The sequence below is a fragment of the Macaca nemestrina genome, chromosome 12 (genome assembly GCF_043159975.1).
Source record: "Macaca nemestrina isolate mMacNem1 chromosome 12, mMacNem.hap1, whole genome shotgun sequence".
NCBI lineage: Eukaryota > Metazoa > Chordata > Mammalia > Primates > Cercopithecidae > Macaca > Macaca nemestrina.
In genome coordinates this window covers 128,324,017-128,350,017 of record NC_092136.1, presented here as the reverse complement: position 1 = coordinate 128,350,017, position 26,001 = coordinate 128,324,017, and the positions used below count along the sequence as shown (strand labels likewise).

Here is a 26,001-nt window from a genome sequence, read left to right as displayed (position 1 = left end):
AAATGGTAGTTTGAGTGATGATGATGATCCTGGTGATGATGGGCAAGGCCAAGGCAGGGTGGGTCTGGCTGATGAGCGGGAGTGCCATGCTGTGCCCTCATTCCCTCTGTCCTGGGCCTCATCATTTCCCAGCCTAGATTCCTGGCCTTGCTTTCCATTTCCAGGCTTGATTTTAACCTGAGACACAGTAGCTCACCTTCCTCCCTGTGCCTGCCTCCGAGGTGAACTCACAGAATCCTAGAAGCTTAGCTGTGAGAGGGACCTAGGCAAAGCCTGACTCTACCCTGTTATTTCACAAGTGGAGAAACTTAGGGCCCCTAAGTTTCTGCAGGGGGTCTTGTTCAAGAGGAATAATGTGTCTGAATGAGCTTCAGAAAGAGTCGATTGCTGACCCATCCTGTACTTCAGACATCCCCCTGGCTGGGAGTGAAGAGAGGGGAGGGGAGGGGTCGAGAGGGGATCCTACTAAAATGGGCAATCCTGAACTAACCTGCACTTTGTTGGCGAGGTGTGCTTTGGCCAGGAGGTGGCGCCATACACTTCCAATTCGCAAAAGTGAAACTGACCTGGTTGAAAAGTAGTCTGCCTCTGATGGTTAAGAGGGCTTGGCTATACTCAGAAAGCTCTTAATAATGCTTAGAATATTTAACAGAGATATATAAAATATTGGGCCTTCTAGTCATTGCTGGGGTGATAAAATGACTGTAAAAGGCATCAAAAAATTTAAATTGTGATTTAAATATAGAAGCTTATCATTCTAGAGAGATTAGACTGGCTCCAAGAGGAAGTTGTTACCGTGTGTTAGAGTCTGTGAGAGCCCATGTGCTTTACATTTTCCTGACAATAAAGCTGAAATAATACCATGACTCCCATTTTACAGATGAGAAGTCTGAGGCCCAGAGAGGTTAAGATGCGTGCTCATGGTTCATACAGGGCTGGTCAGGGCAGTGCTGCTATGTACCTATATACTCAACATTTATATGGAGTTTATTATGAACAGATATTTTAAGTGCTTCATGAGTAGCTACTCATTTAATCCCAGTAAAAACTGTAGATAGCAGAACAGGCACTTTTGAAAGCACAGGTCAGGCTGGGTCAAAATTCACGGGCTTCCCCAGGAACAGGCCAGCTCCTCTCTCCTGGAGGCCTGAGTCCAGATTCTTTTTCCGTTGCTTTCATATGAATTTGGTAACTCACTTACCCTCTCTGAGTTGTGGGTTTCTCATTTGTAAGCTGATGATAACCCCACGTGGCTGTTGAGAAGGTCAATTAGTAGAGCACATGACACAGAGTTAACCACAAAGTCATATTCCTTGTTAAGGGATTATTTTACCACAGACACCTAATAGATGAATTTACATAAAGGCATGTTTGTTGTAGGATTATGTGTGGGGATGAAAAGCCTAAGTGTACCACAACAGGGAAATGAGTTAATGCAGTGTGAAATGCCAAGATATATATATATATTTTTTGAGACGGGGTTTCACTCTTGTCACCCAGGCTGGAGTGCAGTGGCACGATCTCAGCTCACTGCAACCTCCACCTCCTGGGTTCAAGCAATTCTCCTGCCTCAGCCTCCTGAGTAGTTGGGATTATGCACCAACACTCCCGGTTAATTTTTTGTATTTTTAGTAGAGACAGGGTTTCACCATTTGGTCAGGCTGGTCTCAAACTCCTGACCTCATGATCCATCCGCCTCGGTCTCCCAAAGTGCTGGGATTACAGGCTTGAGTCACCATGCCCAGCCTGCTATTTTTAACAAATATTTGGGTACTGAGCAATGTCCTACAGACACATTTAGAAAAGAAAATACACTAGGAGCTCCATGGAGCTCACACGCTTGAGGCGGCTGATAGGGCACACCAACGCCAGAGGGGAGAATTGGCACAAGGCATCCTCACCTAGTGTGAGGCAGCGAGGAGAGAGAGCTTCTCTGAGAAAAAGACCTGGAAGTGAAATCTGAAGCAAAAGGAAGAGTTAGTCAAATGATGGGTGGAGGGGGGTCCAGGAAGAGGAAACGTGTCCAAAGTCCAGGATATGAGAGCACAACCCTTCATAAACCATATCTTAAAAATAAGGAATGATTTTAGACAATGTCCTCAAAACATCAGTTGAGAGAAGTGTGTATCAGAAATTACAAACTTTTTTTAGCTAGAAAAGGTTTTAAGTGTGAAATGTTTTTTAAAATGTCGTATTTTGTTGCATATATATGTGTACCCAAAAAGACTCAGAAGTAAACATGAATGCATTCTTACATTTATTCACTCACTCAATCATTTATTCATCAAATGTGTTTTGAGAGCTTACGGCACTGGGGCCTGCTGAGGGCCGTGGGATAGAACAATGAAGAAGACAGTCCAGGCCCCACCTTCATGGACTGACTTCCTAGAGGAGGGAGACAGAAAATAAGCAGATGCATGCATCCATTTAAAATAATTTCAAACAAGCTGGGCATGGTGGCTCACACCTGTACTCCAAGCACTTTGGGAGGCCCAGGTAGAAGGATCACTTGAGCCTAGGAGTTTGAGACCAGCCTGGCAACATAGCGAGACCCCATCTCTACAGAAAAATGGAAAAAATAGTCTGGCATGGTAGCACACACCTATAGTCCCAGCTACTTGAGAGACTGAGGTGGGTGGATCACTTGAGCCCAAAAGTTCAAGACCAGCCTGGGCAACATGGTGAAAACCCATCTCTACAAACAGTACAAAAATTAGCCAGGCCTGGTGGTACACACTTGCAGCCCCAGCTACTCAAGAGGCTGGGGTGGGAGAATCACCTGAATCTAGGAGGTGGAGGCCGCAGTGAGCTGTGATCACACCACTGCACTCCAGCCTGGGTGACAAAGCCAGACCCTATGTCAAAAGAAAAAAAATTCAAATAGTGATACAAGAAAATACGAAAGTGTGATAACATGGAGAACAACTCACAGGGAGGGCGCTTCCTCAAACCAAGTGAGGAGGGGAGGCCTCCCTGAGGAGCAGACACAGAGGGAGGGCCAAGCCACAGGAAGAAGAAGCCAGTCATGCAGACTTGGGTGGAGAATATTCTAGGCCAGTGGCCTTCAATCTTGGACACACATTGGCATCATCCAAGAACCTCAGAAACTACTGCTGCTTGCCACCCCTCAACCTTTGAGTCTGCCTTAATGGCTATAGGGGGACAATCTGGGCATTGGGATTGTCACAGGAATTTTCCTAAGCTCTCCTGGTGATTCTGAGAATGCTGACTCCTGAGAACCCTGGGTCTAGTGGAAGTGACTCACAGCATGATTCCGTCAGCTTTGGGTGGGAGCATACTGGTCATCAAATAACAGAGATCGATGTCCAGGTCTTTGGAAACCCTTAGGGCACCAGAAAATCCTGACTCCAGAGATCTGAAGAGGGGCCTAGGGATTCTGTTTCCATAACATGTGCTCTCAGGTGACTGTATCCACTGCTAGGCCCAACAGATATCCTCTGCTGGGACAAATGAGAAACCCACAACTCAGATGACCAGTATGACCAGTATGACCAGTATGCTCCCACCTGAAGCTGACCAGATCATGCTGTGGGTCACTTCCACTAGACCCGGGGTTTCTAATACTTCTAATATTCTGATTGGTACAGATTTTCTATCATGACAATACATTTCTTTTATCATAATTTTTAACAAACGGTAATTGAGAGACAGGGCATTGTAGCATCTAAGGAGCTAGATTAAATTCTGGGCCTGGATTAGATCTGGTAAATTTGAATTCGAATAAATAGTAGTGCAATCTGGGCAGTAGATGTTACCTTTCTGGGTCTCTGGTTCTCTCATCTCTAAAATGAACCCTATCATCCTACAACTCCACGAACTGGAGCTGCGGGTGAGGAAGAACAGATGGCAGCCTGAACAATGAGCCACCTGACTCCGTGCGAGGGGAGGTTTCCAAATAGCAGCCACGTCTGAACATCCAAGCTCTGCAGGATCTTAGTTTTTGTTTTTTAACTAGTTTTTAGGTGAACTCAATTTCTGGTGTTTTCTTATGGTAGGCTCTGAATGGAACACAAAAAAGTAAAGCACAGCCTTCTCTTTGTCCCATTTCCCTCAAGTTGACCCTGCTCTCCATACCCATCTCTCCATGCCCATTACAGCACTGCCACCGCGCACCTCCAAGGCCCTGGGTGGAATCGGCCCAGGCCAGCTGGCAAGATTGCTGTCTCTGTGTCCTCTCAGTTTTGTCAATGCTCTATGTCCACTTTCTAGAATCGTTCTCTTGCCTTTTCCATTTTCTCCTCAGAGAACACAAGTGTGGGCAGTCAGGCTCTCTCCTTCCCTGTCACCCACACTCCTGAGGCCTCTGTTGCAAAGTGAAGAGGAAGGAAAGACCGACTGTGCTTTTGTTTCTTGTTCAGCTTCCTGATTTCATTCTGGCCCCGCCTTTGACCAGGGCCATCCTGAACTACTTGGTCATGATTTCTGGTAAGTAAGAAGGCAGTGACTAACTAGGAAGCAAGGCAGTGTGGTGGGGCAGGCCCCTGGATCCAGAATCCTCTCCTGGCTCTGTCCCCAAGGAGCTGTCACTTCAGTTTTGTGGCCCCTAGGGGGTGTGAGCATTCCTGTAAAGAGCTGATGGGTGCATCTTTTCCTAGCTCTGGACCAGTGTTATGCTGGCAGCCTGACATCAGTGGTGGCGGAAAGCTTATGTCCTGGGAATTGGCAAATGTGATCACTCAGGGCCTACTGTATTAGTCTGTTCTCATGCTGCTAATAAAGACATACCCAAGACTGAGTAATTTATAAAGGAAAGAGGTTTAGTTGACTGGCAGTTCAGCATGGCTGGGGAGGCCTCAGGAAACTTACAATTATGGCAGAAGGGGAAGCAAACGTGTTTTTCTTCACATGGCGACAGCAAGGAGAAGTGCCAAGCCAGGGGGGAAAAGCTCCTTGTAAAACCATCAGATCTCGTAAGAGCTCACTCACTATCATGAGAACAGCATGAGGGTAACTGTCCCCATGATTCAATTACCTCCTACCAGGTCCCTCCCACGATACGTGGGGATTATGGGAACTACAATTCAAGATGAGATTTGGGTGGGGACATAGACAAACTGTATCACCCACATTTGCCCCCTTCAGTGGCCAGCTGCTAACATTTACCAGCTCACCACTGAGGGTATCTTTCGGGCCTAGCAGAGGATACAGTCACCTGAGAGCACGTGTTATAAAAACAGAGTCCCTGGGCCCCTCTGCAGATCTCTGGAGTCAGGATTTTCTGGTGCCTTAGGGGTTTCCAAAGACCGGGACATCAGTCTCTGTGTTTTCTTTTGTTTTCTGTTTTTTCGGTTCTTCTTTGAGTGGCATCTTGCTCCATAGCCCAGGCTGACATGCAGTGTGGCATGATCGTAACGCATTGCAGCCTTGAACACCTGGCCACAAGTGATCCTCCTGCCTCAGCCTCCCAAAGCACTGGGATTCTAGGTGTAAGCCCGCACATCTAGCTGGACTCTGGGTTTACAACAAGGGGTGAAACCGGTGGATTACATGCCCCTAAAGGCCATTTTCAGCTCTAAAAATATCTGCTTTTGGTTGCCACCCAACGTGTTCGTAGGTTGGTGCAGGAACCGCCAGAACTGAGCTGCAAAGAGCAATGGTCCTTCTGCAGAGCCATCTCTTCCTCACAACCCTGGGCCCTGCTCTGCCTGCTGAGCCTGCTGACAAGTTTCCGCCTTGACGGAACACTTCCCACTTCCCAGGCTTGGGCGGACCTCACGCTGGGATGGGAGGTGGGTGACTATTCCTCACTAGCTGTGGCTTGGAGGAAACGGGGTAAGGCAGCCAGGTTTTCCTACCGGAAGTGACTTCGCAGGGGGAAGTTGAAGTCTCCACGGAGAGTCTACCGGTGACCTTCCATGCCTTGGGGTCCCTTCTCCTGGCTCTAAGAGGCTGGCCTGGGGCATGCTGCCCATGCACATTGGGCTGATGGTAGATCTTGCCAGGATTTGGGGAGGAGGGAAATAGTTGCCAAAGAGAGACAGAGGCAGAGATAGACTTAATAAAACAGAGGGAAAAGAAATAAATAATAAACAGCGTGCCAGAAAGCCAAAAACACCAGGAATGCCTTCTTCAGCCATGTAAGAGGAAGCTGGGGTTAGGAAGGAGTTTGTGATGTGCAGCCCAGCAGGGGAAGCCGGTCCGGTGTATGACACAAGGTCCTTGTAGCTGTAGTTCTTTCTCCATCCCTCTCGGGCTCCATCAGCCCAGCTGCTCAGCTCTCCGGTGATCTGCACTTGGCAGGAATGGTTTACTCCACATTCCTTCTGTTTCCCCTCTCCCTTCTTTCTGACCCCAGCTTTTCCCGTCTGCCTTCTAGAGCCACCCGAGTTAGGCCTTCCTGCTCCCTCCTTCTCAGCCTCTAGCCCTCCACACTGGGCCCTGTACAATCCACTCTGGTTGGGGGCGGGGGCAGGGTGGCTCCCCAAAGCCTGTAGTCTCCACACTAACAGAGAAGGGGATCCTTCTCTCTCCATAGATCCCCCGCCACCCTGCCATCCACCAGCGGCTCCGCTCCAGAGAGGTGAGGGTGGGATCTCCAGGGGCAGGTGGAGACCTCTCAGAGGCTCCGGCGCCAGTGGGATGCCGCCCAGGAGCACACTGGAGGGGAAGGTCTGTGCTCCCCCTGGGCAGAAAGCAGGGAGAGCGTTTGCGGAAGAATGGAAGAAGGGGGACTCCAGCGGGGGTCCAAGTTTCAGCTGCCTTCTACCCCCAGGTCTTTCACGGAATTACCATCATCTTTTCAGGAAAACCAAATGGTTACTGCAGGGTCACGAGATCCCTGGACCGCGGAGGGAACCACTGTCAAGCTGGATTCCTGTCGCCCCAGCCAGGCAGGCGCACAGCCTGGCGTCCTCCCTCCAACCCTGCGGTGCCCCTGTTCTCCCCAGCCCTTCCCCACCCTCGGCGTTGGCCCACCCGAGCTGCCCCCTGCGTCCCCCCACTTCCCCTCGCCCAAGGCTGCCCCCAACCCCCGAGCTGCTCTCGGCTCCCTCGGCCACCCACACCATGAGCTGTCCCCTGCGTCTGCTGGCCCCCAGCGCCCTCGGCCACCCCACCCGGAGCTGCCCCCTGAGTCCCCCGCACCTCCCTGTGCCCAAGGCTGCCCCCAACCCGGAGCTGCTCCCGGACTACCCCGCCCCCCGCACTCTGGCTGCCCCTCACCCTTGAGCTGCTACCCGCGTACCCCGCCCCCCGCGCCCTGGGCTGCCCCCCACCCCCGGGGCTGAGCCCGAGCCGGCTCCGGCTGTCTGCGCGCAGCGCTCCAAGGCAGCGGGGTGAATGGACGGCATCCAGCCTGGCCGGCAACTTGAAAATAAAAATAAAACAGAGGGAAAAGAAATAAATAATAAGGAGCGCGCCAGAAAGCCAAAGAAAATACAATCCCAAGCCCCGAGCAGGCTTCAAGCCTGCAGCCGGCCCTGGGCCGCGAGCCTCTGGCGTCCGAGCCACCGGGCCCCTGCGCCCCGCCCGCGCGCGTCCCCGTCCTCGCAGGAGAAACACAATCCGCGCTCGCGCTGCGCCCGGGCTGAGGGAGCCAGAGAGGCCCGAGGACGCCCCCGCCCGCAACAGGGACCGGCTTGTTCTTTGTAATGGCAAATATTTATTTTGGTTCAAGTGGACCCCTTTCCACAAAGACCACTTGGTTGTAATCAGTAACACCTATTTTCAGATAATCTGCCGCTCTCTCGGCAGAGCCCACGGAACTCACCCAAACAGAGATCTTTTCAAAGAGAATTTTAAATGGGCTGAATTCACAGACGTCTGGAGGAGGGGCCTAGCGGGGGGTGGGGATGGGGGGCGGGTAGGGGGAGATGAACCTGGGTGGTCAGGCCGGAGCTGGGCCCAGGCGCTGCCAGGTGGACGCCTCTGCCCTGGGTGGGGTTGGGGGGTCTTCCAGGAACCTTTCTCAAAATAAAACAAATCGAAAACCTTTCCCTGGTTGGCCAAATGTTGCTGCAGAGGTAGACTTCCAGAAACTCCAACACCGCTTCCTTTTCCCTCCCAGAGAGCTTCTACATTGTCAAACGCTGACTCCATTGCAGGATGAGGTCCCCCAGACTGCCCCAGCCCTCGAGTCCCAGAGTTGCTGAGCGGCTGTATCCCTTACTGGTAAAGTGGGGACCAAACGTGTCCTTGTCACAGGCGAGCTGCTCATTTGAGAACGCATCTGAGCACAGGCAGCGGGCGGGCGTCCTTCTAGGTGCTGGGATCACCAGGGAAGAAAACCAGAGCGGTGCCCTAGTGGAGCCTCCTTCCAGTGGGGAGAGACGGACATTAAGCCAGTGGGTACGATGGACAGTGACGTATGTTACAGGAAGGAAAGGCCTTGAAAACTATGAAGGGCTTTGTGCTTCAGCTCTGCGGTGGAGGCAGCTCTCCGGCGGGGTGGTCTGTCTCCTGTGCAGCGGGCAGAAAAGGCCACGAGTCAGAAGGTGCTGCTAGTGCCGAACAGCTCAGGGGTGGAACTGGCAGGCCAGGGTCCAAGTCCACCTGCTAGTGTCGTTTCAGAACCTCACAACCCTCAACTATGAACAGGGACGGGCAACGCCCGCCTCATTGGGCTGTTCCAAGGGTTAAATGAAAATGGATAGCCCTCAGTGTTAGTTCCTAAAGGCCACATTTCAGCCTAGGTCCAGTGGCGATGTAGTGTCCTTCTCTCAGATGACATTTGCTGACTTTCCATAACATAATATAAGATTTCTGGGTGAAGCATGGATACTAGTAAGTCCTGGACAGGGGAGCCCCTCTGGGGAGATGCTGTCCTGGGTGGTCTCACATTCAGTGCTGTCCTGACTTTGGCCGTAGGGGTGGCCTTAGGCTGGCCCGTCAGGGTGCCTCACTGACAGTAATCATCTAGGCAAACCAGATCTTCCTGCCCAAACATATTAACTGGGAAATACGGAGAGATTGAGGCAAGATGGTAGTGAGACGAACGACCAGAGGCAAGCTGTGAGAAGGGATCTCAGTCATGGGAATGCAGGAACACCCGCCATTTTGGACACTGGTAGCTTTTTTGTTTGTTTGTTTGTTTGTTTTTGAGACGGAGTCTCGCTCTGTCGCCCAGGCTGGAGTGCAGTGGCGCGATCTCGGCTCACTGCAAGCTCCGCCTCCCGGGTTCCCGCCATTCTCCGGCCTCAGCCTCCCGAGTAGCTGGGACTACAGACGCCCGCCACTGCGCCCGGCTAATTTTTTCTATTTTTAGTAGAGACGGGGTTTCACCGTGTTAGCCAGGATGGTCTCGATCTCCTGACCTCGTGATCCGCCCGTCTCGGCCTCCCAAAGTGCTGGGATTACAGGCGTGAGCCACCGCGCCCGGCCTACTGGTAGCTTTTTTGTTCCAGCGCCAGGAGGCTGTCCCTCCAAGAGTTCCTGTTCTCCTGAGGTTCCTGTCTCCCTCACTGCCATGGCTGTTCGACAGTAAATTCCCAGTGTTCCAGGAAGCCTGCATGAATGCCTGTCAGTTCAAAGAAGCCATCTTCTATGAAGCCTCTCTAAATAATGAAGGGATTTTCTCTGACTATATGTGGCCAGGTTGAGAGTGGGGAGACCAATGACAGGTATGTGGTGTGCGTGATGGTGATTAAAACTTCAGCAGACAAAACTGTTTCAAAAGTTTCCCTTCATTAACAGTAAGGGCCTCCATGCTGTTAGAAAAATTACTTTGTGTATCCTAATGCTGTTTTCTTTGTCCTTGGAGATGACTGGAAAAAGGGGACAGGACTGATTTACTTACTCTTTGTGCTGGTTGGGCCAGGCTGGGTCTGAAGTTGTGTCATTGCTTTCCATCAAGAATGTGGCTTTCTTCCTCTGATGAGATGTCTTTAGCGTCGATTCTTAGCTCAGAGCTTGCAGAGGATCTAAACTGGGCTCAGACAACCCATTGGGGGTTGATGGCCCGGGAAAGATTATGATAAGGAAGGGGTGAGGGGCAGGAAGAGGGGTGGTGTTTTGGAATTTGGGATAATTGAATTTGCTGTGCAGCCAGCAGTTATGACTCGGGTCATCTGCTGAAGCTTCAGTTGTAAATCTACCAAGACCAGGAAATTCCATGGTTAGGCCAATCTTCGCATTTTCTCAGAGATCAGAATGGTTGAGGATTTAGTGAGAGACGGTTTTCACCTAGAGATGCTATGTGTCTCATTAAACTTTATTTTTTCGTTAATATCATTAAGCTGATTTCCTGGACACCCAGCATCAGCCCCCCGACTTTCTGTCATATTCTCGCCCAGGAAAACCAGCAGGCCCTCATGCATAAAGAATACTTGTTAATCTGGTCTGATTAGCCAGAATGCTGGCAGTGGAATAGGCCCCCTCCAGGGACCGACTGCAGTTGTCTTAACTCCAGTTTCCTCTCCATTGCCTTTGGCCAGTTGACTGAGCAAAGCTAAGGGACCATTTGTAATTAGCTCCCAACAAGCTGAATAGCTGATCTCTTGAGAATTAGATACTTCTTGCAAAGAAATTTAACCTAGGTGAATGTTGTATGTAAATATGATATTTATGGCTCTTTTGAGTTTTTTGGAAACTCCACAAATGCCCATAATATCCCTCCCGGAATTAATCAGACTTCCCCAGAGGTAATGGGCTTTGATCTTCTAGGGATATGGGTTTCCTAAATGAGCAGGACATCGTAGGGGATGCCTGTATCTTTAGTGACATAGCTCTTTGTGGGGATGGAAACGTCTTTATTTTTTATTTTACTTTGAGTCCAAGTCTCGTTCTGTCCCCCAGGCTGGCATGCAATGATGCCATCTCAGCTCACTACAACCTCCACCTCCCAGGTTCAAGCAATCCTCTTGCCTTTGCCTCCTGAATAGCTGGGATTACAGGCGTGCACCACCACGCTCAGCTGATTTTTGTATTTTTAGTAGAGACGGGGTTTCACCATGTTGGCCAGGCTGGTCTTGAACTCCTGACCTTAGGTGATCCACCCGCCTCAGCCTCCCAAAGTGCTGGGACTCCAGGCGTGAGTCACCGGGCCTGGCAGGAAATAGCTTCTTTTCTCCTCTTCTCCCTCTTCATTCTCATCTACCCCAAACCTTGGAGTGTTGGCTTTGAGCACAAATGGCAACCCTATGATTTGGTTGCTGGGTTGAAGCCACTTGATAAATCGGATTCATCTGAGTTTTGTGTCTTGGATTCTGATGATCACTGAAGTTTGTAAATATTCAGTATAAAAGGAACCGGCTGAGAAGCATCAGAAATATCCTTATGAAGGCAGATCTAGCTATAATTGAATTAATTTTGCCATTCAGAAATTAGTGGCAAGTTCATATTTCTTCCCTACAGACTAAGTCACTATGGGTAGAGTTTGCATTCTCCACATTTTAAACTTCTCGAGTGGATGTCTGACCCAAATTGGTTTCCTAATGGTTATCTGTTCTGTTATGACTTTTTTTCTGAATGACAAAACTTTGAGTTATGCAGAAAATCACTGAATGATTTGATGTTCCTAAAAGAGACAAAGAAAGAGCGAAGGAAGGTAACGCTGTCAAGAAAAGCTGAGGTGTCTGGAAAGTATTGCTTGAATATATGCAATGCTTCATTAAACATTTCTCAAAGCCAGGGGCTCTGGGCGATATAACCATCAGTGGGGAAAGAAATACTGCATCTTCTGGGGAAACCAGTTAACACCAAAGGCTAGCTTGGTAAAAATTACTGGCAAGTTTTAACAGTGGTCTAGCTCCATACTTTAACTGCATCTTCTGTAATTTTTATTTTCTCTGTGTATTTCTGGAATTAACAATAACCGAGGAGAATAGACAGCTCACGCTTCCCTCAGAATTGCTGGGCAGCTGTATTGGGTTTGGACACTTTTTGCCCAGCGGGTGCAGTTTGACAAATAGACACATACTGGATCTTTCTAGAAGCCAGACACTGGCTTATAAAGAAGGAGTTAGACAAAGTTTCTGCCCTTCATTCCCTTATTGTCTAATGGAGGACACAGACTTTGGGCACAAATAGATCCCAAGGTCTCATATTACTCTCTCTTCACAGAACCCAACAACCAAAAATAATTAAAAAACCATGCATTCTTCACCCCAGCCTCTACCAAAAACATTAACGTTATAACCCAGAACATTGCTTTTTCATCCTTACCAGCCACACTCTGTTCCCCTTCCCCTTCCAATTTCTCCCCTGCACATCTAAAACAAGGTTTTAACATTTCATTTTCTCCGCTTGTCTGTCCCTCATTGCTTCCTATCTTGTTAGCCTCTCTGGTTAACTACTCCTACATCTCTTTTTCTCCTTTAACTGCTCACCGGATTCTGCATCTCAAAAGGCACAAGGGTGTGTGTGTGTGTGTGTGTGTGTGTGTGTGTGTGTGTAAATATGGTAGCAGGAAAACCACAATTTAATGGATCTTGTGGTCCCTTTTTGCCATGCATGGTCAACACATACACACACCCAATGAGATATGTGCTGTTGTAACTGTGTAAGCACACACCTTCCCTTCTTCCTTCCCTTTTCCTTCCCCCCCCCCCCCCCCCCACTGAGGTCTTGACTCCAGTAGCCATAGGTGCAGCAGAGCAAGGCAAGAGTCAGGGGGTAGTGATATCAGAGCCTGAAAAGGATGAGAAGGGCATCCGTGTGGCACATCCTGATGGGAAGTGTTAGTGCCCTAGTGGAGTAAAGAGAGAGCATGGGCCGCAGGGTGTGCAGCCTGTCCTGGGTGTCAGGGCTATAGCTGGTGGAGGAGGGTTTGCCTGTGGAGGGGTTGCCTGGGTTGGGGCATCAGAGCTTGAACAGGGTGAGAACAATATCCACAGAGAGGCACTGCCTGGGGTGGGGTGAGGAGGGCACCCATGCAGTGGGGTGGCCCAGATGGGAGTTTAGGGCCAATGCAGGGAGATGAACACGTTGCATGGAGGTGAGGGGTGCAGCAGAGATGGAAGACTGGGTGCATGCAGAAAGATTGACTCGGAAGTGCTTATAGGATGCCTAATGGAAACCATTCTTTTCACTATCAGATAAGGGAACTACGGACACAAAAGGGGATACAACATCCAGTGTTGGATTAGAAATGAATGCTTCTGAGTGAACTCAGGGTTTCAATGTAGATAGATAGTAGAAATAAATACAGAAATAAATGTATATGCATAGTCATATAGATAACAAAAATAAATATCGATATAAACGTATAAGCATATACAGTCATGCACTGCATAATGATGTTTAGGTCCATGAAAGACCCCATATACAATGGTGATGCCACAAGACTATAATGGAGGTGAAGAATTCCTGTCACCCAGTGACATTGGCACTTATGCCCTGTGGAAGTGCAATGCAATATTCATGTCTGTGGTGACGCTGATGTGAACAAACCTACTTCCCCGCCGGTCTATGAAAGTCTAGCAGGTGGAGAGTACGTAATTCTTGATAATGATAGTAAACAACTATGTTACTGTTTATGTATCATTATTTTAGAATGATAGATTTTAGATATAAGTAGATAATGCCTACTTAAATGTTTAAAAAGTTAACTGTAAAACAGCCTCAGGCAGGTTCTAGGCTAAATATGAGTTCATGTCTTCATTTCTAACAAAAATTTCAAGGAGTAAAATGAAATATTTTTTAAATAAAAAGAGTGTATAGAATAAGGATATGAAGAAAATATTTTTATACTGTAAAATGGGTTTGTGTTTTCGGTTAAATGTTATTACAAAAGAGTAAAAGAGTTAAAAAATTTAGAACTTTATAAAGAATTACGGTAAGCTAAGGTTAATTTATTATTGAAGAAAGAAAGAGGTTTTGTGGATTTAGTGTAGCCTAAGTGTACAATGTTTACAGAGTCTGCAGTGGTGTACAGTTATGTCCTAGGCCTTCACATTCACTCACCACTCACTCACTGACTCACCCAGATCAATTTGCCATCCTGCAAGTTCCATTCATGGTAAGTGCCCTATACAAGTGGACCATTTTTTATCTTTTATCCTCATATTTTTACCGTACCTTTTCCATGTTTAGATACACAAATACTTCCCGTTGTGTTACAGTTGCCTACAGTATTCAGTAGAGTAACATGCTGTGCAGGTTTGTAACCTCGGAGCAATAGGTTCTACCACATATCCCAGGTGTGTAATAGGCTGTTCCATCTAGGTGTGTGAAGTACACTCTATGATATTCACAACCTTAAAATCACCTAAGGACACATTTTCCAGAATGTATCCCCATTATTAAGCAAGGCATGACTATATATGTATGTATATATGTGAGTGCATATAGACACATACATACATATATGATATATGTGTGTGCATGTATCTCCATCTATTGCCTGGCTCTGTACACTGAGTGGGCCTGGGAGCAGGGACACCCCATTAGCAATTGGCACATCTATCCCCAAGGTATTGGGTTCTAAATAGCATTTCCCACTAAAAAGAACTAGGAATCCACGGGGAGATGATTCATTCCAGGGCTGGGGCACAAACTCCAAAATAAGTTGTTGTGGGAGAAAGTAAGGAAGCACTTAAAGACTGATGGGAACATGTCAAAGGAGACAGGAGCCAGCGTGAATGTCCTTCCATTGGGACAATGTAATCATTAAAGAACAGGTCATATCCACTCAATAAAAGAGAAAGCCATGAGTCTTAGAGATACAAATAAATGAATGAATACATTGAAATTTGATGTCGAATGGGATATTTACATATCTTCAAAGTAAACCTCCACAAAATACTTATTGATTACAAAGGGTAAAGGAATAACTTTTCAAAGGAGAAGCCTGGGAGATACCGTCTTAAACAAAGAGTGAACTTCGTCGATAATGGGATACATTGAAATGATGTACCACCCAATGCAATGCCAGGAGAAGGCAGCGTGACTCCTGCGACGGTCCTCTCAGAGAAGCCTCAGCTCAATCTAATCACAACAATATACCAGCAATCCCAAATTGGGGAACATTCTACAGAATACCTGACCTGTCATATTCAAAATTGTCACAGACCTGAAAGACCGAGGGAATGTTCCAGACTAATGGTAGATGACAGCATACACAATCAGCGATTCGGAATGGGAACCTTTTGCTCCAAAAGACAGCAGTGGCGACAATCAGGCAACAGTGCATGGTGCCTCGGGATTACATAGGAGTAATCCGCCTGCATTAGTTATTCGATTCTCTTGATTATACCGGACTATGTAGGAAAAGGTTGTTGTTTAAATGAAATATGCCCTTAAGTGTTTGGGGTTAATGGAGCATGGTTGGAAACTTTCTCTTAAATGATTCACTAAAAACTGTTCGTCGTACTGTTCTAACTTTTCTGGAAGTTCGTGACTGTTTCAAGGTTTTACAGTTATAAAAAATCACAATTCTATTCTGTATATTCACAATACAGAATAGAATAGTGAGGTTTCACTCTATCTTCGATCAGAGAGGAACAGAGACCTGTACAGAATTTTGAATTTAAAGAGGAGTTGCCCTTCAATGAAGACAGTAAGACCTTGACAATAATACCTAGGAAATCTTGCAGTTTTCTAGTTCTTTTCAACATACAGAGCATTTTTATGTACATTATCTTACTTAACTCCGGTGATACCGTTGTATAGTTATTATAATCATCCTCATTTTATAGATGGGAAAAACCAAGCTCCAAAACAGTAAATTATAATATAGGCAGTGGACATGCTGGGCTTCATAACCAGGTTTTCTGGACTCTGGGCCTGTTCTTCGTGTACTCACTTATCATATATTTACTGACCATTTACGGTGTACTGCTGTCACTGCGGCAAATAGGACAGACAGTTCCTTTTCTCATGGAGCTAACAGGTGGCTTTAGGTCTGCAAAGAGTCTGAATCCAAGCTTGCAAGGAATAAAATCCCAGCTCCCAACCTTTATTTCTTAGCCGATTGAAAAATCCCATCCAACATTTCTGTCAAAGCACATTTTTAGCATTCCTTTATAACAATCTCAATTTATTTGCAACATCCTGCAGCTTGGCCACATGCTCCGCTGGCTTTAGGTGCACACATAGAGCCAAGGAAGGGCAAAATCCCAAGTGGGGCACTGGGAGGGCTGTGGATGGGGAAAACGCAAAGGTTCTCTGGAAAACCTAACTTATTCCTACTTTGCACCCATTTGGAAAATGTCTTTCTGACCACAAAACAAAAATGACACTGCACTGAACTCCCCAAACAGGGTGCCCACCAGTTACGCAGAACTTAATGAATGTTCTTGAAAAATACTAGCCAATACTAGCAGATAATGATGATTATCCATAAACCTCCTGTACAGCAGTCTGCAATGGGTCTTCCACACTGTCGTCCAATGTCTCATAGAAACTCAGGCAGGAGATATAACTCAGGTCCTACTTAATCGATGAAGACAAGTTACCCAGGAGGTGGAAGGGCCAGCATTTAACCCAGAGTTTCTGGCATTATATTCATTTTCATTTGTCTACTCAAATTGCCTCTTTCCTCCCACTAAAGAAAACACATGAGTTAACTCAGCTAAAATGCAGAAGGTTAATCTAGCAGTTGTAGGTGAGTGAGTGGTCTCACTGGAAATTTTTCCTGTCTCCCTCTAGAGCTTTTAAGCTGAGTGTAAATTGACTATGTGCTCAGGGATTTACCAGCTCGGACAGACTGAAACAATTAGACAGGAGGCCACATCAGACTGAGAGAGAGAGACAGACCCCAGGCTTGTGGGCCCACATTCCTTTTAAAGCTTCCCTCCCTATCCTTTCTCAACTGGCTGAAACCCTAAGGTTTGACTGGCTAACCCACTTCCTCTCACAAGTGTCCATCCCCCGAGGGAGCCTGGGATTTGTAGTTTTGGAATCAGCTGGCCTTTCATAATCCCTTAGCCGGACTCCCTAGCTGAAGGCATGTAGTGTCAGTTTCAGTAGCTTTCTATGCGATGAAATGCCCAATGCGCTTTCTGCAAAACCTGCATTCCTTCGCGGATAAGAGCAAAGCTTCTGTATGCTCACCAGAACCCAGCCAGTCCCCTGGCCCCCATCCCGGTTCTTATTACCTCTCCCATCCCTGTCCCCATTGATACAAAGCATCCTCTTACCTCGACCTCCTGAGGGCCTTCTGGACACAAGCCCAGCGGTACTGTTGATGGTGGAGGAATTTCTGAGCGAGGGAGCAGGGCTGGGCAGCAGAGAGCCATGCTTAAGGGTTGCTTTCCCCAAGCACATTCCCCAAAAGGACACCTTTTCAAGAGTTTGTAAGGCAACAGGTTTACGTGATGCTTGTTAATTAACAGATATTGGAGGAAATACGGTAAGAAACCAAGTCCACAGAAACCACCTCTCACAGAAAGTACTGCATTTTGTTCTGTTTTTTACTTCTCCACTAAGCATTGCCTTGGGTTGGCAGTGCCTTGCCTTGGGGTGGACAGAGGCTCCTTTCCTCCCTTGTGTTGTAGAACCTCCTGATCTCATTTGGTCTAAACTAGCAAATCTTATCTGAGAACCTCTTAATCCACTTCCCATTGTGTATGTTCATCACTCACTTGCATGCAGATATTATTGGTTAAGTAAAATAACAATCTTTTTAAGTGTTATTACATTTTCTAGTGGCTGTTGACTATTAAAAATGTTTTAAAATAACAGATACTGAAAATAGGCCCAGCGTGGTGGCTCACGCCAGTAACCCCAACACTTTGGGAGGTTGAGGTGGAAGGATTGCTTGAAGCCAGGAGTTTGAGACCTGCCTGGGCAACATAGAGAGACCCCATCTCCACAAATAAAATAAAATAAAATAAAATAAAATAAATAGAACTTTCTTTGTGTGGGACTCAACAACATTTTTTGACACTGAAAAAAGATGACCTCTGCTATAGACTGACTGTGTCTGTCCCTTCTCCCAAATTAATATGCTGAAACCTAATCCCCAATGTGAAGGTATTTGGAGGTGATGAGGGCATGGTGGTGGAGCCCTTAAGAGTGGGATTAATTCCCTTATGAAAGAGACCCCAGAGCACTCCCTTGCCCCTTCCACCATGTCAGCACACAGTGAGAAGATTTCCTCTATAAACCAAGGCAAGGGCCCTCACCAGACACTGAATCTGCTGGTAACTTCATCTTGGACTTCGCAGCCTCCAGAACTGTGAGAAATAAGGTTCTATTTTTATGAGCCACCCAGTCTATGGTAGTTTGTTATAGCAGACAAAATGGACTAAGACGACCTCCCGCTAAAGGACTGTTGGCCAGTGTCCCAAACTGTGGGGAGGAATAGCTTCCATGAGAACAGCTTGCAAGCCTGCATGCCCGCTTTGCTTGGCTGGCACTGTTTGTTAGATGGCAGAAACCTCATGGCACAGGCACAGAATGATCCAGTAGGGAAAAGACTGGACTAGCAGCCAGGAGGGCAAAGATTCTGTTTGTCCTCTGTGACTAGTCAGCTGCATGCCCTGGAGCCAGCTAGCAAACGTTCAATCTGGGCATTGCAGGAGACTAAATGCCAGTCCTCCCTCTGTACAAATGCTTATGAGGAGAAAATGGTGCTTCAGTCCTGTCAGCGAGTGGGCCAGCTACTGAGCCGTAGGACAAATCACTGTGGAACATATTCAGGGGGCGAGATTTGGCTAAAGCTCTATGACTCTGTAGAGTAGATGAGCCTGAGCCAGTGTTTGAGTAGGACACATAAAGAAAACCTTTAAAAGGATGAACTAATGGGCTGAGCATCTTCTTACAGCACTCAGAAATATATGCCTCCGTTTTCCCTAATGAATACTTTGCAGATTTCAAAACTGATGGGAAAATTGCGTGGCTGAGATGGAGATCTGCAAAAGAATTCAGCTAGATGGTTCTTAAACATACCTGGCCTTCATCATTCCTCCTTCTATGCTTGGGCCACTAATACCAAGTTTTAATTTTCTCCTTTCTTAGAAGTCACTAGAAACCCAGTACATGCACACACACTTTTTTCACTAACGACTAACTTCTTTGTTTTGAGAGTTAACAGCAGAGGATATTCAGTATAGAGAAAATAGGAAGAAAACAGTAGAATTTTAGTTTCAATTTATTTTGATAACACCATTTAATATGTTCTATTTTGTATTTGTTTTCTAATATGAAGAATAATGTAACAGTTTGTATATATGATTTATAAATCAATGTGCATATGTTGAGAATATGTGCTTTACACAACTTTTTAAATGGCAGGGTGCAAGATTAAAAAAAAAATTGGAGACCATTGTTCTGAAACACATCCCATTTCATTTAGGTAGACACGTTGTCTTGAAGGTACTCAGTGTTACCCAAAGAAGGTTCTAGGATTACCAATGCTATGAGTTGAATTCCTTGCAAATCAAGGAGTTCCCAGGTCTCGCTCTTTTCATTGTAAAATAGAGAAAATGAAAACAAGCTACCTAACAGTGAAGCGACTGGAGGCAAGTTTCTTCCTTGGGAAGAAAAATGACCTTAAAAATCTGCATGAGCCATAAAATCCTGGTCTGAGACCTGAGGGAAGCAGGGCGCTCATTCTCTGCGGGAGTAGCAGAAGGTGGCCACCTGGGTCTGAAGTGCCCCGGGGAGGCTGCAGAGTTAAATCTCACAGACAAGTCTGGATAAACCAGCTCGCTTTGCTCTGTTCCTTACATACAGGTTATCCATGGCCTTGGCTGCCATTTTATAAAACCCTTTTAGGCTAGAGGAAGATTTAAATAACACACAAGAAAAAATACTACAAACATCATCAACAACAATGAAAAACCACATGGATTTTATACCTTCTGCTGCACTGCACTATGTACATTTGAAAAATTCTTGATAGTGCAGGAAGTAAATAGGAAAGTTCCCCAGAAAAAAACCCTTTGACCTCACGGGGGCGGTAAATAAGAAAACTGTCCTCAGCGCTGAGAGAAGGAACCATTTATTTAGTCAAATTATTTTACAACATGGTCTTCATTGACAGTTGTCAGCTTAACACTTCATATAGTTAAAAAAGTCAACAATTACCTGCAAAATTATATATATTTTAATGTCTAAAAATATGTTGCATATATAGAGCAGGAAAATCCCTCCTCTGCACAAGGGAAAGTTTTGTTGTTTTTCCCAGAGCTGTGATTATTGCAGTACTGTTACACACATTTCCAAAGCATTAAAGATCTAAATGGATTATCTTTCCTTGCTTGTGTATGCCTGTTAAATAACTGTACCAGTGCTTTGCTTTCTCGTAAGTCAGTGACTTAAACAGCCCTGTTTCCTTTTCAGCAATAGTCATATTATGCTTTTTAAAAACCAGCTATAAAAACGTACAAACAGCCCAAATGTACAGATTGATAAAAGATGTACAAATTACATTTAAAAAAAATAACAGCAACTGATTCGATAGTAAAACTGCTTTTGTGACCGAGGTCAACTCGTTTATTTATTCTTAATTTTTAATTATTTATTTTTAATACTGTGAGATATAGGAAAATAACTCTGCATAATTTATACAGTAAGTTGCCTTCTGATTGGTTGACCCTGGTCGGATGGTCTGACAAGCGCACAGCGCTTGCGAATCTGTTTGAGTTTAGAAATCCCTACAACTTTTCCAAGTTCTGGGACCCACTGTCATCATTTAAAAAAAATAGTTATTTAATTCCCCATCTTTCAGGAATGTATGTATTTGCATTAAAATTTCTTAGTTCGTATCTTGACTATTTCTAGAGAGAGTGGTCAGTTGAGTGCATACTGTCCACTGAGGGGGATTCTGCAATGCCCTTGACGTCTTAAACACACACACCTTCTTTCCATCAAATTCCAGTTGGGTGAAAACTTCACTGGCCTTACAATCAATGTTCCAGTTGCCATCCACTGAATTCGGTCCTCCTAAAATTAGATTATAAGCTTCCCACCTCTATTTTCACTAAATCTCAAACCAGAACATGACTGGTTAAGTCCATGATTCTGTGTCGTACTGAACCCCTAATGAGACCCGTGTATTGATAAGAAACTGCTTTGGTCATAAAAACATAAAGAAAATGTACAGCTTCTTTCTCAGAACCATGACATAGCCATTCCAGTAATTTTAATATGCAACTCACAAGATGCTAGGAGACTGAGAATTCAAACTGGCATACTGGCCCATGGAATTATCCATCTCTTTGTTCAGGTAGAGGAAGCAAAAGTTACCAACATTAAAAAAAATGTTTTTAAGGAACAAATACAAAGGTTCTATCCAACAAGAAAGAACATCCAGTTTTGTCTTCTCTTCAAGGCCACATATGTCCTGTAGAGTCCAAAGCATCCAGTAAGTGTGCAGGATGGGCTTCAGCTAGAAGGCCACCGATGAGTAAGCTTCTAGTAGTAGCTGCCTAAGTGTGAAGGCACATGGGTGTTAGGATGGCGGGGGACATTGGGGTTGGGGTAGATTCCCCCCGTGGGGGAGGTCCAGTATTGTGATGCGGCTCCAAAGAAGCTGGAGGAAGTGACAGGCATGGAGGATGGATGGGGAGGGACAAAGTTCACCTTCTGCTGGTGGGCATGGTAGGAAGGCATGTAGGAGATGTCAGAAGGGTACTTGTACATGGACGACTCGGTTGGATGTGGCTGCAGAGCCTGGGCAATGCCGTGGAAGTCAAATTTGTAGGCATATCTTTTGCCATGCACTTTGGTCATAATGTTTTTATCATAGTAATATCGGAGGGCCCGGCTCAGCTTGTCGTAATTCATGTTGGGCTTGCTTTTCCGCTCGCCCCAGCGCCTGGCCACCTCATCGGGGTCCGTCATTTTGAACTCCCCGTTGGTCCCCTCCCAGGTGATACAGCTGGCGTTGGCACTGTCGGAGAGCAGCTCCAGGAGGAATTGCCACAGCTGGATCTGCCCACTTCCTGCAGGCCGTGAGGCAAACGGGAGAGAACAGAACACCTCAGTCCAGAGAAGGCAGAACCCAGTTCCCTAAATGCAGGGAGCTTCTCATCCTTTTAAAGAAACCTTTTGTTTCCTTTGACATCGGGATCGACCTGACAAGCCCTTCTTCTCACTGTTGATTTGCCTTTCTGCTTGCCTTGGGTATAATAAGCGAGGTTAGATCCTAAGATGCTTTGCCCCAAGGCCTGGTAAATGGAATGTGGGAAGTGAGGTGCAAACTCTGCCCAGAACTAGCTGTGTGATCTTAGGCCAGCGACATCCTCCCTCAACCCCTTTGGTAAGGCTTTTGAACCTCTTCATCTAGAAAGGCCTGAACCACTGTCTGATCTCTAATTAGTGGTCAGGTCTCCCAGGGAATTCCCTGTCAGCAGTAAAGAGTCAGGGGCAAGGCATGACTGTGGGAGTCATTGGGAGAAGCTGCCTCACGAGCTTTAGCTTTTGGCCCCTGGCAGGTCCTACAGCTTGGCTTGCAGCTCTAAGTTCTACAGAGAACTTGTGCAGAGAGAAAAATACCTAGAATATGCTGGGTGGCTTCTTTGTCCTCTGGCAGGAATGCCCAGGCATGAAGGAATGGGTAGCGAGAGTCCCTGGGATGGGAAGGTGAGTGGACCACACTACTGCAAGAGCCTGCTAGCTCCCAATCTCGATGGGCTTGGTTTAGAAGGATCCTCTCGAGAGTTATTTTTGATACTAAATCTTTAAAATACAAGGTCAAATTGACTATATCTGCAACTTTTCCAGGACACATCTCTTTTATAAGGCCAGATAACTCGGCAACACTTTCTAGAATCACAAATAAAGCACTTTGGAATATTTACTTATTTGTGCCTTGCATGCGGGAGACAACGGAGAGCTGAGTGGAGTTGTCTTCTTTTTCTTTCTTGCCCATTTTCTCCAGTTAAAATGCCTACCTGTGCCGCTCATTACTTATCTACACCTAAGTGCACATATGCAGTGCTAAAGTGTTTATTCCCAGAAGCATCCTCAGCTGATGAACCTTGACACCTCATAACAAGCCCTGACCTCTTGTTCACATGCTCCAGAAACAGACACTGAACATTTCAAGGAAAGAGGTGCATGTTACTCCCCACTCAGGTGTCTGGACAGAATTCTCTGTGACTTCACAAAGCTACGAAACATTCTGGCCAAAAAAAAGGCTTGCAGGCCAAGGTAAACTCACCAGGGTTGGCTAGGCGACTGCTGGTCGGGCCCAGGATCTGATATGGATCTAAGGAAATAAAAAAGGAAATTTGCTTCAGTGTTATTAAAAATATGACAACCGCCATAAGAAAACCATAAGGGTTTATACTTTTATTTCAAGATCACGGGAAAGACTGATTTCAGAAAACTTTACTGCTTTTATTTGCAGATCTCAAAGATCTTGATGACATTTGTGGTCTTCATCTCAATAATGACAGAAACAACAAAGAATAGGAACAGGATTACTTTTTCTTATTTGGCATCTAAAATGTGCAGATTATGTTGTCATTACCCAAGGCAAAACAATGAAAACATTTGGAAAGGAACTGGCTAATATTCAATGATACAATAGACAGCTGACTCCATGAGCTTAAAGAAGGTCTCATGGTTACTGGTCTTTAATAGCTCTACCTAATACTAACAACCTTATTAATCTGTTTTTTAAATGTAGCATGAAAAACACATGCCTAGAAACCAAGCAGCCTGGGTTTTAGCAGCAGTTACGTGATAAACAAATAACTTGTTGGACAATTTCTAGGAATCAGTTTTCTCATCTGCCAAATGAGTGGGTTGGGCTACTGGATTCCTCAGTTTTCTTCTAGGATAACACTCTGTGATTTGAAACTTAGAAATGTCAGCACAAACCAGAGTTTGTATTTTAGCTATAGAATGACTATTCTTAAAAATCTCACTTTACTCAAAACGTATGTGTTCATTTAGCCATGAAAAAGTCTTTGCAATATTGGTTTAGGTGAGAGGTTTATCTCCTTTTTTGTTAGTTGAGGAAATCATGGTAGAGAGCTGGGTCTCGACTTGGCACAATTGTCATGTATTTTGTGCAATTTTGCTATTTTTTAAACTATAATTACAATTTTAAAAATACCAATATGATTTTTGGGTTTCTACTTAGAACCATAAATTAACTTCAAGAGTCCTTAAGCCCATTGAGACCATCTTTTCTCATCCACACCATTGATATGATAACTCAAGTATTTTTGGCAGCTGATGCCTAATGCATAATTTTGTTGTTATTGGACAGTCTTTAAAACTCTCTAATTCTGACTTGTGATCCACAGTCAGCAAATTTTTTCTTAACCTTCCAGGTGAAATGTCGGTTGATTTTTCTCTTGCTCTGCCTTCTGTGGAGATGCAGAATAATGTTTGCCTACCCCAAAGCAAATGACTTGTTCAGAACTTTATCTCAGCTGCATCACATAAGAAGACAGAGAGAGGAGCTGGGGCTTGGGCACAGCAGCTGTCTTCAGATACGCAAAGGGTTTCGGAGAAAGCAGGAGGAAGGCTTCTCCAGAAGGCAAAGCTTGAGCGGAAATTCCAGGAGGCGGACTTTGGGTCAGATAGTGGAACTGGGCCCAGCTAGAGAGTCAATGCCCTGGTTTACTATAAGCACAAGTAAGGTAGAGGTGAGGGTATGATAGACCCAGAAATCTCCAAGTTCCTCTCCAATACGGAGTCTCCAAGTCCACAGCTTTAAAAGTTCCTCTGCCTTAATTGTTAAGCCGATCCATCACAGGGTGGGGATATTTCTGAAAGTAAGGTTTGGGGAAGTATAAAAGGCTTGGACAGGAATTTGGGGGTCTGGGATTATAGCTCTATTTCTTTCATTAACCAGCTGTATGGTTTTTAGCGAGTCACTTCACCTCGCCGGGCCTCAGTTTCTTTATTTAACAAAATAAAGCATTGGAACAGTTCATCTTCAAGTTCCTTTCACCTTTGATATTTAACAAGTCTCCACTTGATTTCAGTACCTGTTACTTCATTCGCAGGCCTATTAGGGTCAAAGATAGACCCTCTTTGAGAGAAATAAGAGAGAACATATGTAGTATATTGTTTAAAGCCTCCATCAGTTGACCATGTGGAATCAACTGTGCAGGAAGCAAAGGAGAAATTACATATCCTGGGCAGGTACCTGGCTGGGGCCGTTGCTCTGTATTCTTACTGATCGTTTGTGCCCCTCCAAGGGGAGGACCTGTGGCAAGAGGGAAAGAAATGCAGTGAGTAGGACCCGGCTCCCCGAAGGGAGTGAGACGTCTTGACAGATATGCTTTCTCACTCATTCCTTCACCCACTCTCCACTGACTCATTTATTCCTCTTGTTTTAGAAACATTTACCTAGAATCTGCTATGTGCTGGCCCTGTTCTCCATGCTGGAGATTCAGGAATGAACAAGCCATTCCTGGTAAAACTTGCAATCCAATGGGAGAGACAACAACAAACACATTTTAAAATTCCTAAAATTTTGTGTTTGCTCAAATGTCACCTTTTCATTTTCAAATTTTTAAAAAGTAAACCAACAGTAGAGCATCACTGATGGTACTGAGGCCGCGGATTTCATTTTCAAATCGGAAAGTTAGAGAAGTCCTGACTGAGAAAGTGACATCTGAGCAAAGATCAGCTGCTTAGCGGTGTCCCCGTCTTGTGAGTTTCCTCCTTGGTATCTCTCACACACCCTTTCCATTCCCATGATCACTTCTGCGTTGCAGATCTGTGTTGCTTCTTGCATGGTTTGTGGCTTAGTCTGACTGGTGTCCTCATTACTCTTCTCTCTCCCCACAACCCACCATGCACGCCACTGTTCAAAACCTTAGTGACTCCTCATTGCCTAAAGAACTAAGGCCTATCTTCATAGCATCATTTACGATTCTGTTTCTTACCTTTCCAGACTTCTTCTGCATCACACATCCTAAACTCCAGGAACCTGAGGTCCTCTCTGACTGTCAGACATGCCAAGCTGACGTCTTCCCCAGCCCACATTGCCACAGGTCCAAATCCTGCCTCTCCTTCCAGAGCTGACTCAAATGCTACCAGGTCCACAAGCCTTCCTTGATACCAACCAGATGAAAGGAGTTCTGTGTGTGCGTGGTTTCTCTCTCCCGCTTATGGGACCAGTGCATGTCTGATTCATCTCTGTGAATCTTATATTGCCAAATGTCATGTGCAGAGTAAGTAAATAAT

General features: G+C 45.8%; 2 protein-coding genes across 3 annotated transcripts in view; one reads left to right on the top strand and one right to left on the bottom strand.

The window, feature by feature from the left end:
* Positions 1 to 4,387: 4,387 nt before the first annotated feature.
* On the top strand, positions 4,388 to 7,775 carry LOC105476212 (uncharacterized). Its single transcript, XM_071075797.1, has 3 exons — positions 4,388 to 4,446; positions 5,576 to 5,750; positions 6,765 to 7,775. The coding sequence occupies exon 3, from the start codon at positions 6,774 to 6,776 to the stop codon at positions 7,245 to 7,247; it is 474 nt and encodes a 157-aa protein (XP_070931898.1). The 5' UTR covers positions 4,388 to 4,446; positions 5,576 to 5,750; positions 6,765 to 6,773; the 3' UTR covers positions 7,248 to 7,775.
* Positions 7,776 to 19,827: 12,052 nt separating this feature from the next.
* The window catches only part of LOC105476218 (Fli-1 proto-oncogene, ETS transcription factor), a 125,742-nt gene continuing 119,568 nt past the window's right edge, over positions 19,828 to 26,001 (bottom strand). For both annotated transcript variants that reach the window (XM_011731928.3, XM_071075795.1), the window contains exons 7-9: positions 24,956 to 25,015; positions 23,009 to 23,056; positions 19,828 to 21,788 (exon numbers count right to left, since the gene is read on the bottom strand). In XM_011731928.3, the coding sequence (XP_011730230.1) occupies positions 21,259 to 21,788; positions 23,009 to 23,056; positions 24,956 to 25,015 (638 nt within the window). In that variant the 3' untranslated portion in view covers positions 19,828 to 21,258. The remainder of the gene's footprint in view (positions 21,789 to 23,008; positions 23,057 to 24,955; positions 25,016 to 26,001) is intronic.